This window comes from Diospyros lotus, chromosome 12, assembly GCF_014633365.1.
Source record: "Diospyros lotus cultivar Yz01 chromosome 12, ASM1463336v1, whole genome shotgun sequence".
Taxonomy (NCBI): Eukaryota; Viridiplantae; Streptophyta; class Magnoliopsida; order Ericales; family Ebenaceae; genus Diospyros; species Diospyros lotus.
In genome coordinates, this window is record NC_068349.1 from 32,609,350 (window position 1) to 32,622,208 (window position 12,859).

Sequence of the window (12,859 nt, forward strand, 5' to 3'; positions counted from 1 at the left end):
GCTATTATGGGAAATCGGTCGAAATACTTAGGGTTGAACTTAGATACTGGCCCTTGGGAGATGGACTTTATAAGAGGATACCTAAGCCTTGGGTAAACATTTTCCCCAATTTCGAACTCTCGGTCACTCCTCCTCTTATCGGCATATTGTTTCATCTGGTTTTGAGCCGATGCCAACTCCTACTTGAGTTGCTGTAACACCCCTCCTCCTCTGCTACAAGTACTCCTCAACAGCTGTGGTCGAGGTATGCCCTTCAGTGGCTGGTAGGATAGGGGGTTTATACCCAAATACGGCCTCAAATGGTGACATTTTTATAGAAGCATGGTGGCTGAAATTATACCACCATTGTGTTAAAGCTAGCCACCTATGCCAACTCTTGGGTTGCAACAAACACATGCATCAAAGGTAGGTTTCTAGGCTTTGACTTACCCTTTCTGTCTGCCCATCAGATTGGGGATGATAGGCTATTGAAAGGTTGAGTTCTGTGCCCATGTTCTTCATCAACTCTCTCCAAAAATGGCTTGTAAACACCTTATTCTGGTAAGATATAATGGACTTAGGAACCCCATGCATAGCTACCACTCGATCAATGAATGCCCTTGCCACTTCTTGGGTTGTGTAGGGGTGGGCCAATCCTACAAAATGTGCATACTTAGTAAGCCTATTGACCACCACCGTTACACAATCATTCCCTTCGGATTTTGGCAGTCCCTCAATGAAGTCCATGGACACACTTGTCCATGATTGTTTCGGAATTGGTAGGGGTTGCAGCAGCCCTAGATATGCCACATTTTCGTGCTTGCACCTCTTACATGTATCACACCTCAAAACAAAATCCTTCACTCTCACTCTGAGCTGAGGCTAATGGAATAGCTGTCTCACCCTCAAATAAGTATTTTGGACACTCGAATGCCCCCCTAAAAGGGACTCTTGCAGGGATTGCAAAATTTTCCTCTTGAGTTCCTCACTGTGGCCCATTACTATTCTGCCTTTATATTTCAACAAACCATCCACCAAAGTGTACCCTTTTGCCTCCTTATTTCCTAGAGCTAGTTTCTCCAGCATGCCTTTTATGTGTTCATCTCCCTCATAGCTGTCCACCACTTCCTTGCACCACTCGGGGATTATAACAGTCAAGGTGGCTACACTCCCTTCCTCTTGGCATCTTGATAGGGCATCTGCTGCCAAGCTTTCCTTGCCTTTCTTATATTGTATGGAGTAATCTAACCCTATTAACTTGGCTATTCCCTTCTTTTGTAATTAAGTTTGCAGTTTTTGCTGTAGCAAAAACTTTAAAGACTCACGATCAGTTTTGATTACAAACCTCCCCACCTCTAAGTAATGTCGCCACTTCTCCATGGCCATAAGGATAGCCAAGAATTCCTTCTCATATATACTTAGGCCTAAGTGCCTTGGACTGAGGGCTTGGCTTAGAAAAGCTAATGGTCTGTCATCTTGCATAACACGGCCCCAACACCCACTCCACGTGCATCTATTTCAAGCACAAAAGGCTTGTTGAAGTTCGACAGCCCTAATGTTGGTACCCTACTCATCGCCACCTTTAATTTTTCAAAAGCAACTTTTGTTTCTTGTCCCCACTGGAAGTTTTCCTTTTTCAATAAATTTGTAAGGGGTTTGCTAATAACTCCATAACCCTTAACAAATCTGCGGTAATACCCCGTGAGCCTGAGGAAACCCCTAAGAGCCCTTATTGTAGTGGGCTTGGGCTAATTCTGCATAGCCTCCACCTTCCTTGGGTTAGTACTGACCCCTTCCCCCAAGATTAAGTGCCCTAAGTATTCTACCTGGTTCTGACTGAATGCACACTTAGATCTTTTGATGAATAATTGGTTGCTTCTAAGGATCTCAAAGGTGGTTCTTAGGTGGGTAAGGTGTTGGTCCAAAGTTGGGTATAAACAAGGATGTCGTCAAAGAACACAAGTATGAATTTTCTTAGGTAGGGGTTCAAATATTTGGTTCATTAGGGATTGGAAAGTGGCCGGGGCATTGGTGAGCCCAAAGGGCATCACCAAGAACTCAAAATGGCCATGGTGGGTTCAGAAGGCAGTTTTGTGGATATCCTCGGGCTTCATCCTAATTTGGTGGTAGCCCGAGAGCAAGTCAAGTACGGAAAATAATTTGGCTAGGTGTAACTCATCCATTAGGTCTTCAACAAGGGGTATGGGGAATTTATCCTTAATGGTCAAGGTGTTAAGTTGGCGATAATCTACACAAACACCAGGAACCATTCTTTTTCTTTCCAAAAGGATTGGGGAAGCAAAGGGACTTTGGCTCAGTCTAATGAATGATTGGTTCAACATTTCTTTCATCATTCTTTCAATTCCAGTTTTTTGAACATGGGTATAACGGTAGGATCTGATATTGACTGGCTCAACATTTGGTTTTAGGTTAATTGCATGGTCCAAGACACGGCTAGGAGGAAGGGTATTTGGTTCCACAAAAAGGTCTTTAAATTCTACCAATAATTCTTCAATAAGGGGCAATGTGTATACCTGGTTAGGACGCTCTTGCTGGTGGCTGACTGTTAATTGTAGCTCCCTCAGCTCTTATTCATTAGGCCTCTCTTCTACTTCTACAATAGAAAATAGTTGTGTGAGTTGACTCCACTTGCTCTTAAGGACCCTTTGCAGCCTCTTACCTGTAATCATCTTGCAAGTAGCAGTCTCTCTCTCACTTGTAAGAGTCATTCTTCTACCCCATTTTAGAAAGGACACTTCCATCTAGTTGAAGTCGAAGCTTATGGGGCTCACCCTCTTCATCCAATCTATCCCTAAAACAACATCACACTCCCCCTAGTTGGAGTAGTCTGAGGTCTGCCTCAAATTTATCTTCTTGCATTTCCCACATGAATCCAAGGCAAGCCGAGTTACTCAACACTCGGTTTCCATTAGCAACAGTCACACTCAGAGGCAGTGTACTTGTGAGTGGACACTTGAGTTTCTTGGCAGTGCTCTTATCGAGGAAACTGTGTGTGCTTCCACTGTCTATAAGGATTGACAAACTGCCCTCCTTCACCTTGCCCTCTACCTTAATTATCTTGTTATTGGTGATTCCTTTGAGTGCATGGAGGGATATCTCTCCATTGTCCTCTCCTCCAGTTTCTCTGAAATCTTCTACCCTCTTCTCCTTCTTCCACTTCTAATCCATCTTCTTTATCTCCTTCTAATAGTAACAATTGGCATTTGCATTGGTGCCTGGGATAATATCTATCCCCGCACTTGTAACACGCACCAGGTTGCCTCTTAGATTCATTAGGCCTCCTTCCCCCAGGATATGGACCACCAAAATTTCTTCCCCCTGCATTTCCCTTGATTGAGTCTTTGTTGAACCCCTTGTTGTTACCCCCTTGCTACCAATTCCCCATGGCTACAACCTTTTGTTGTTGCCTCTGTTTTTTCTTCAGGGCCTTAACTACCAACTCTTGCAATTTGGCACTCTCGGCCGCTTGCTCCATTGTTCGCGGTCTTATCATCTTCACCATAGGCCTCAAATCTTCATTAAGGCTGCTAAGGAAGCTAGACACAAAGTATGCTTTAGACAGGTAAGGGTCATGGTTACTCATTAATGACCTCAGCTCTTCAAACCTCCTCAAGTATGACCCAACATCCCTAACTTGCCTTAACTTGTTGAACTCTTCTATGGTATCTGACATGCTCCTTTCTCTAAATCTCTCACATAGCTTTTCAATAAATTACCCCCATGTATAGTTCTCCCTTGTTCGAGTCCACCCTTGGAATCATGAATGCACCAGGTCATCAAAGTAGGCAGCAACCAAAGCTACCCTTCTCTCCTCAGGTACATTATACCATTCAAACAATCATTCACACTTCCTAATCCACCATCTGGGATTGGTTCCCTCAAACACGGGTATTTCCATCCGTGGCATAAGAAACCCCGGCTGAGGCGGATTAACCCGGTCCTCCCAACCTCTTCTTGTCATCGTTTCAACCTCATCCTCTTGTTCTACTTCAATTTTAGATGTCCCATTTCCTCAGTTCACCCTCTCAGTATATAAAATTGGTTTTGATCTAGTTCTAGGGGGGAAGTTAGGGGCCGTTCTTACCTATTTTTGCTAAGTAAACATCAACATGAACTGTTGAAGTTGGTTTCCCATCTCCTCCCTCATCCGGTTGATGTCATCCCTCATTTGATTTAGACCACCTTCTAGCCTCCGCTCTAGTCCCCCTATCGCCTCATAGTTCTTCTCGGAGCCCCGTTCCAATCAGTCCACTCGGTTCTGGAACTCCCCCATGGCCGAATTAACTTGCTAGAATTGTGACTCTCTTGTTGTTGATAAGCTTCTTACCGAAGTCAAAGCTCTGATACCAAATGTCACAGTTAGATTGTGACAATAGCAACTCTTCTAATTTAGTGTGAATTAGAAGGGATTGTTGAAGAACCGTGAAGAAGAATGGGAGAGATTAAAGAAGAGAATGAGAGAGAAATTCGAGAGTAAGAAATCAGATTCTTGATTGATTTTCCATAACCACTTACAGGAGGAGCCCATAGCTTATATAGTTTGCTTTAGGGTGTTGCCACAGCAGATCACCTCTTCTATAACCAACTATTTTGTCCTATTCTAGCCACCTTTACACCTGGCTGTACTATCTAACTAAGTACCAGCTGGAAAAGAGAAATTACAATTAAAAGCAGTAAAGGAAACAGTTAATAGCAACCAAAATCCGCAGCAAAATTGGGCCAAAATTCAGCCTCCTTTTTGTTTTGTGGCACACTTATGGGGATCTAAGCGGGAGGAATTGTAAGAACCTGGGAAGCAAAATGAAGGTTACATTTCTACATGGGTCTTTGGTTCTTTCGTTCTAGATTTGTAACAATAGTACAGGACTGACCCTGGCCTATAATGGAGGGTCGAAGGAAGCCTTGTACTGGGGGCTTCAGAAATTTGAAAGTGTTGGGGCAAGCAGGGGTGGTTCCAGGATCTTTGTTCTGTGGAGGCAAAATCTGTATAGACTCATGTCATGCACAAAACTTTTTTTTTCTTAATTCATAATGAAACAAATAGTCATTAATATCATTTAAATTTGATTATTATAATTTTTTTGAAGTCTATTGTTGTGGGAAAAATCAAAAGGGCCATTGTTTCTTATGTAAATTGTACAGAAGTTGGATATTATTTCAATTTTCCTGAAGGAAAAGATCTCTGCTTGGGTGGTCTTGGAAGCATCATAGTTGAATGGACAAAAATGTACAGAAAAATAGAACTTGGACATCTTTATGCCTGCCCTTGTTCATTGGGATGACCGAAAGTGCTTTGGCCCTTAAGCTAATACTTATTCACTTGGGAGGACCACTATCTCTGATAGCAAGTTAGGAAGGGCTTATTTATGTTGAAAGTGCTATAAATGATGGTATGAAAGGAGAGCAACATGGATTCCTTTGAATAAGAACACAACTGGAAATTAAGATGCTAGGTTTGAGTTATCTGTTTTTGTGGCTGATAGGTAGTTTGTTAGTTTACAAATTCCAAGCAAGTCTTTAGTACAGTTGTCAAGGAGATTGCATTTCATTCTTGATTGTTTTTAAAGTGTTAGTTGTACTTGTATGTGGTGTCTCATGCACAAGAGTAACTTGTAATTAGTCCTATTGGTTCGGGCTCCTGCAACTAGCTGGTGTTAGAACTTATTCAGACCCCCTTCCCTAATTTTTATTTTTAGAGCAATAGTAATAAACATGCACAACATATGTCGACAGATGAGATAGAAGGAAAACTTCAATAGTTAGTATCTAATAAGGCTTAGGTTAGCTTAGCTTAGCTTTCATAAAGAATGAGGTGCCATAAATTTCACATGACAACTAGGCCAGCACACTGATGCTGAAAACTGGCATGCATGCCAGTTTTTCTTTTTCTTTTCAGCCACAGTATTTATAAACACAGTAGCACATGAAGATTACCCGGGGGTGGGGTGGGGTGGTTGGGTGAGGGAATGGGTAAACTCTGCCATCTACTATTCAAAATGATCTAACAAAAAATCTGAAGTTACGATATATGGTCACCATCGCTTAAATAGGGATTCTACTTTCCTAGGGTGATATAGCCAAAAGCTGCAAAAAGGCTAAAAGGATAGCTTTCCAAACACATTTGTGCTAAAAAAAAAGAAGAAAAGAAAATAGCTAAAAATGTTGAAAATTGCCCTTTGAACAGTTCTACTTTAATCACAACTTCTAGTTAATATGACCATCTTTATCCTACCTGGTTCTTCTTGGAAGTTGGGGCTATCAATGGAGCTATCAAATTAGTCATCATATCTTTGCAAACTGCATTCGTGAGGTTTTTGGCCTATATGCACATTCTGAGGTAATTAATATTGTGAATTTAATTCCAATAAGTCCCAATTTATTGAGTTCCTACTGCAGGAATATGTTATTTAATCTGGTTGAAGATGGAGCAATCATCATATAGTTGATTGATTGAAGAACATTATTCACAATGCAGACGGATTTATTCATTTGGATTTCTTTCCCCTTAAAACAGTCTTGTGCTTGCTTGCTGTGACTTGTGGAATTGGCCTTAAGGGATCATTCTTCTGTTTTTTTTTTTTTTTTTTCGGTTTTTGGTGGATGTAGGTCAGGGCACTTTGTGATAAGGCTAAAGAGATACTGATGGATGAAAGTAATGTTCAGGTATAACTCATTATTCTTATTCTTTTGGTATTTTTGAATTTATTACCCTTTTGCATGTACCTTGTAATGGAATGAAAAGTGAAATGTCTACTAGACTTCAGTAGATGCAGGCATGAATCATTTGAGTTATTTTCTTTGCTCAATTTATGGCATGGTGCTCATAATTCCAACCTTGATCGGTGATTATTATATATTTGTACCTTGTATCTCTTTTTTTTGGGGATAAGTAACAATATATATTTGACAAGGAAAATGGTAGTAGGGGCAAACCCTCTTTACAGTGCACACAACAAAAATTTACTTACAAGGAGAACTTGTCAAAAAAATGGAAAAAGAATGAGAAAAGAGGTATGGGTCCTTTCTTTATCGCGTGAGGAAAGATGTAAGTGATTTCCACTTGCCCCATATCTATCACGTTTTTTTTCTTAGTCCAAGTAGGGCATTAAGAGTTTTGTTTGTGCTATTCCTTTGGTTATTTTTTTTCCAAGTGATGTAACATTCAACAACAAAGCCTTTGTCCTACCATGTGGGTTGACTACATGAATTCTAGCTTTTTAGTTATTTTTATTTATGGCCTTATCTTCTGTAAGGACCTTACAATTAATATCATTCTTAGGTGTGTCTCACTTTTTTTTCTTGGTATTCCTCCGATTCTTTTGCTAAATACTTGTTTCATTTCAACTAGTTTCCTTGTAGGAGATTCTATTAATATTCTTTTAAGCTATGTAATGTTCAATCATGATTTATGCACAAGAGCACTAAAGCAGGGTGACAATTCATTCCTTATATCCTTTATAGGTGTGGAGATAATATAGGTCTAGGTAGAGTTTTTCTTAAATGTTCTCGAGTAAGTGGATCTATGAGTCAAAGGGGCGCATATAGGCTTAATTGCTTTAGATAGGGATATCAACCTAAGTTGAGCACGTAGTAGATTATGCATGCTTGGTTTAAAAAATGAATAATGCTATTGGTACACCTTTGTGTACACCTTGGGCTACACAAAGGTATACCAATGACAAAAAATGTCCCCTCATGAGGCGCATAAAGGCGCGTGAGGTGCATGAAGACGAGGGGTATTTTGGTCATAATACGTTTTTGTGTAGCCCAAGATGTACAAAAATGATGTACATCTAGCATGATTCTTAAAAAATTGATGGGCTTGTTTAGTTTTAATTTCTTAATTTTTGTTCCCATTTTTATTTTTCTTGTACTAAGAACCAAAATTTTTGAAGCTTTAGAAACCCCTTTTTTCATTTTTTTTTTTTCTTATGATAACCATTGTTGAATTGTTAATCACCATTTGATCTAAAAGTTTAATGTGGTAGATGGAGGGTTAACTTATCTTTAATCTCAGTTTGACCCCTCACATGTGACCAGGGTTCATGGCATAATTTTTCTTAACATAACAACTATTTAAATATTGGGTTATCGGTAAGGTTTGAACTTAGGACCTTTACCTCCTCAAGTACTATGTTGAATTGTTAATTATCATCTATCTAGAAGTTTAAGTTGGTAGATAGAGGGTTAACTTAATCTTTTATATTATTATTTTTAATCTCAACAACAATTGGAAGGAGTGAAAACAATTTTTTTGTTGTTGTTTTATAGAAGGGCATTTTTAGAAGAACTTTTTAGTAAGAAGTGGTAGAGGAAAATCAATAAAATTTGATGGGAAACTCGTAAGTATGATATGCTTTATGATGGTCTTATAGAAGATATGACCATAAATAGAGATGATTGGTGAATTAGAATCCATATTGCTGACCGACCTAGTGAGATTAAGGCTTGATATTTTGTTATTTTTCTAAAAGCGAGATTAAGGCTTGATATTTTGTTATTTTTCTAAAAGCGGGATATTTTGATGTATTTTTTCTAAAAACTAATTCTAGAATCAAATGTTTTTTTTTTTTTGAATTTTTCAAGTATATTTTTGGAACCAAAAAGCTATTTTGGCACTATATACCAAATGGCTCCAAAAAGTTTCAAAATGTACTCAAGCTTTGGTTTGTTTGACTTTCGAATAATAAAGACTGAGAGATACATGTTATTCAAAAAGAAACCTAAGCTTATTTCTATAGAGAGGAAACATGAGGGCTCTTCAACAATCCATTTGTAAATGTGAAATGAGTCATGCCAAAAATGACTGGCAGAAATTTTGGGTGCAATCATTTGTGGTCCTTTGAGGGAAAATTATTTTTTGAAAAAATATTTCACCCCCTTTTGCGCAATCAACTAGATATGGGTAAAATATTTTTCAAGAAAATAATTCTATAGTTCTCAAGCCGAGCTTCATGGTATATCTATAGGAATTACATGTTCTATAGATGTATTCGTCCAAACAAAGTGAAGTAAGTTGTGCAAAAGATAGAGAATGGTAAAGTAATACCTAAAATCCTAATTAAAGCATGAAAAAATAATATCAGAAATGAGGTTATTCGTAATAAAGTTGGAGTGACTCCTATTAAAAATATGATGTGTGAGACACAATTAATATGGTTTGATCATGTGAGAAGAAAACTAATAGAGGCTCCTATGAGGAGAGTGGATGGAATGAAATAAGTATTTAGCAAAAGAGGTAGAGGAAGATTGAGCAAGACTTTGTGGGAGACATTTAGGTTTGATATTAATTATATGAGCCTCTTAAAAAATAAAGCCATATATAGAAATTAATGGGAAGCTAGAATTCATGTAGCCAACCCCACTTATTGGGATAAAGGCTTGGTATGTTGTTATTGTTGTTGATCTTTAAACAAAAGAGGATGAGGGCAAATTCTGGTAGCATGGTAAGATTGCTCCTTTGTAACTGGAAGGTTACATGTTTTGAGTTGTAGAAACTTCTTTACAGAAAAGTAAGGGGAAGGTTGCATACAGATAAAACCTTCACCCTACCTTCAGAGCGGGGAGCCTCATTCACTAAGGATGCCTTTTTTTCCCCCCTTAAATAGAATGAAATGCCTGATGAGTGGAGAAAGAGCACTCAAAGTTCCCATTTACAAGAATAAAAGAGATGTTCAAAGTTGTGAAAATTATAAAGTGATTTAAGCTAATGAGTATACTATGGAACTTTAGAGGGTGTGATTGAGCTAAGATTTAGAAGAGAAATTATGGTATCTTGAAACTGATTTAGTTTTATGCTTGCTAGGTCCATAATGGAAACTGTTTATTTACTGAGACTTCCTGTGGAAAAGTTCAAAGATAAATAGATGATTTGCATATGGTATTTATGGACTTAGATAAAACTTATGACATAGTTTACAGAGTAGTCTATTGGAGTGTTTTTCAAAAAAAGTAGTTCGGATTGCCATATGTAAGTTATTATCAAAGGCATGTATCATTCAGTATAAACTTGTTAGGACTTGTGGAGCATATTGAGGCTTTTTAGCTATAATTGAGTTTCATCAAGCATCTCCTCTGAGGCTTTACCCTTATTTCTGTGATGGATGAGCTCACAATGCAAATCCAAAAAGAGGAGCTTCTGTGTTTGTTATTTTTAGATGATATTGTCTTGGCGAATGAGACAGAAGAAGGTGTAAATAGTAAGTTTGAATTGGAGGAGGAGGGACATTAGAATGTAAAGGCTTCATGTTAAGCAGGTCAAAAGCCAAATATATCAACTGTTAATTTAGTAAAAATAAGACTTGAAAAACAAGTAATTTTTAGAGAGATTAATTTAGAAAAGTCGTATCAATTGTTCAAAGATGTTGCTTACAAAATGAAGACATGATAGTTATTGGTTAGTGTATATGTGTATCCAACATTTTACACAACAGCAGCAAACAATTATAAGCCTTAATCACATCTAGCATTTTATGCAATTTTAAAATCCCTTAAAAGCTGAAAGGGCAGTTTTGTTGGGTGGTTATAAGACCATTTATATTGTATGGTACAGAATGTTGGGTAATTAAGTAATGACGTGTGTAAAAATCAGTGTATTTAGATGGAAATGTTGTAGTAGATTTGTGACAATACAAGAAAAGGTAGAAACAAGAATGAGTTATTCTTAATGTTAGAGTGGCACTTATTGAAGGTAGATGCATGAGATGCAATTAAGATAGTGACATGTGAGAAGACCAGTCAGTGAACACGCCTGCAAGGCCTTAAGGTGAGTGGATGAATTGGAAGAAGTTTGCAGCAAAATGGGTGGAAGCAAACCAGGGAAAATTTATTTAAAAAACCCTTAGATATGGCCACACGAATAGAGATGATTAGAGAGGTAGAATTCTCATAGCCAATCCTGTTTGGTGGGACTAAGAATTGTGATGATGATGCATAAGTGGGATTGTTGAATAGTTCACCGAGAGTTTGTTTCATATTTTTGGGTGTCTGATAAAGTTATTTCTGAACTATTTGGAATATTAATCTTGAATTCTTAAATTACAACTTGATTGCAGTTTCTTGCACTTCTCATAATCGTGAACTTTGGTTGTCAGACATTTCTCTGATTTTCATGTTAAATCCCCATCCCCCTGCCTCATGTTTCATTGCACACGAAATTCTGAATGTTTAACATCTTTCCTTTTTATTTCGCCCTTCCATGCAGCCTGTAAAAAGCCCTGTGACCATTTGTGGTGACATTCATGGGCAGTTTCATGATCTTGCTGAACTTTTTCGCATTGGAGGAAAGGTATTTGTTTATTAAGATGCAAGAATCAATATGTAACAGTATTACTTCATTCAATGTCTGAACTTGAAGTATGTTAACTAACCAGTATGAAAGAATTTGCTGTTTGTTTGTATATATATATACGTTGCTTATATTGAATAAATTGTTAAGTTCTCTATTGCTATGTAGGCTTTGTTCCATGTCCATCATTTTAGTCATGTGTACTGGAGTTTGGGAAACTTCTTTCATTGGTAGATGATTACTTAAACTTGCAAAGAGCATTTCTGAAGCCTGTAAAACTGACCACATTGTGCTCCATGGGAAATAAGTAGTTAAAATTGAGAATGTTATGTATTCTATTTCAACTCTATATCTAATGGCTTTTCATTTCTACCTATCAAGTTGTTGCATGTAATCAATTTGGTTCTTACCTTTATCAGGAGGACCTTCAGATTCTTAGTTTGCAGTATGCACCAATACCAATGTGCCGATGCCAAAATTTATTTATTTTTTTTAGTGACTCATGTGAGCTAACTAGCAAAACAAGAACTTCCCCATAAATTGTTAGCTGGAGGTGCCTTCTCCTATCTATTTCATGCATATGTTCAACATTATTATTGTTGGATGAGATTGAAATTCCAAGTGGAAGCCTATCAACTCTCGGGCATAGATTAAAAACAGATTATCCTAAAGTTGTTTAATTACTTTTCAAGTTGTAGATATTGTTGTAAATTTGTATTTTATTTCTGATTTATCTCCTAAATTTTAGGAGGTAGTTCATCCTAGTTCTTAGGGGATAGATTACCTAAATCTTCTCCTACTTTATAGGAGAAAGATTAGGATATAACCTGTATATATTTTCAAGCTCTCTTAATATCAATTGAGGAAAGCATTCACCGTTTTCTAAGGCTTGTTTCAATTATTCATAGTATTCTTGTGGTAATTATGTTGTTTAGTTATGCTACCAGTGATGACATTTTCTTATCAGCAGTGCCCGGATATAAATTTCCCCACATAGTGGTATTGAAGCTTGTGATTGTTTTTGCTGTAGTGCCCAGATACAAATTACTTGTTCATGGGAGATTATGTCGATCGTGGGTATTATTCAGTTGAAACTGTCACGGTACGTACTTTTGTAAGATATCTTCTACCATTGTGGATATGTAATCTTTTTTTACCTTTTTTTGTTCTTTTGTCTTTCTTAAAGCACTTGGGCTTAACAAGCTAACATTGTTTCCTTCTGCCGTTGATTCAATCTGATGGATGGGAATCTTTTTTGTTATTAAAAAAGAAAGGGAGAATGCAAGCAGTAAAAATTATGAATGGTTTAATATACTTTATTGCTACCAAACTGTGAGGGAGCCAAAAGTTTATATGCCCCTTTCCTGCACTCTCTATGAAACGGCTAGGAAAAATGCTGTGTTTTATATATATTTGATACTTATTTGGCACATAACAATGATGTTATCAAATGGGACAAGATGCACAACTATAATGTTGGTGCAGTTATGATAACACATAGGAGAGAAGCATGCATAAGAAAAGGTAGTAGTAGAATTTTGCACAGATTAAGATGACATATTCAGCATCAGT

The 12,859-nt window shown here is 37.6% G+C and overlaps 1 protein-coding gene across 1 annotated transcript in view; it reads left to right on the plus strand.

The window, feature by feature from the left end:
- LOC127814136 (serine/threonine-protein phosphatase PP2A-2 catalytic subunit) overlaps window positions 1–12,859 on the plus strand; it is a 32,113-nt gene that overhangs the window by 2,115 nt on the left and 17,139 nt on the right. The window contains exons 2-4 of the mRNA XM_052355413.1: window positions 6,607–6,663; window positions 11,204–11,287; window positions 12,318–12,389. Of these exons, the coding sequence (XP_052211373.1) occupies window positions 6,607–6,663; window positions 11,204–11,287; window positions 12,318–12,389 (213 nt within the window). The remainder of the gene's footprint in view (window positions 1–6,606; window positions 6,664–11,203; window positions 11,288–12,317; window positions 12,390–12,859) is intronic.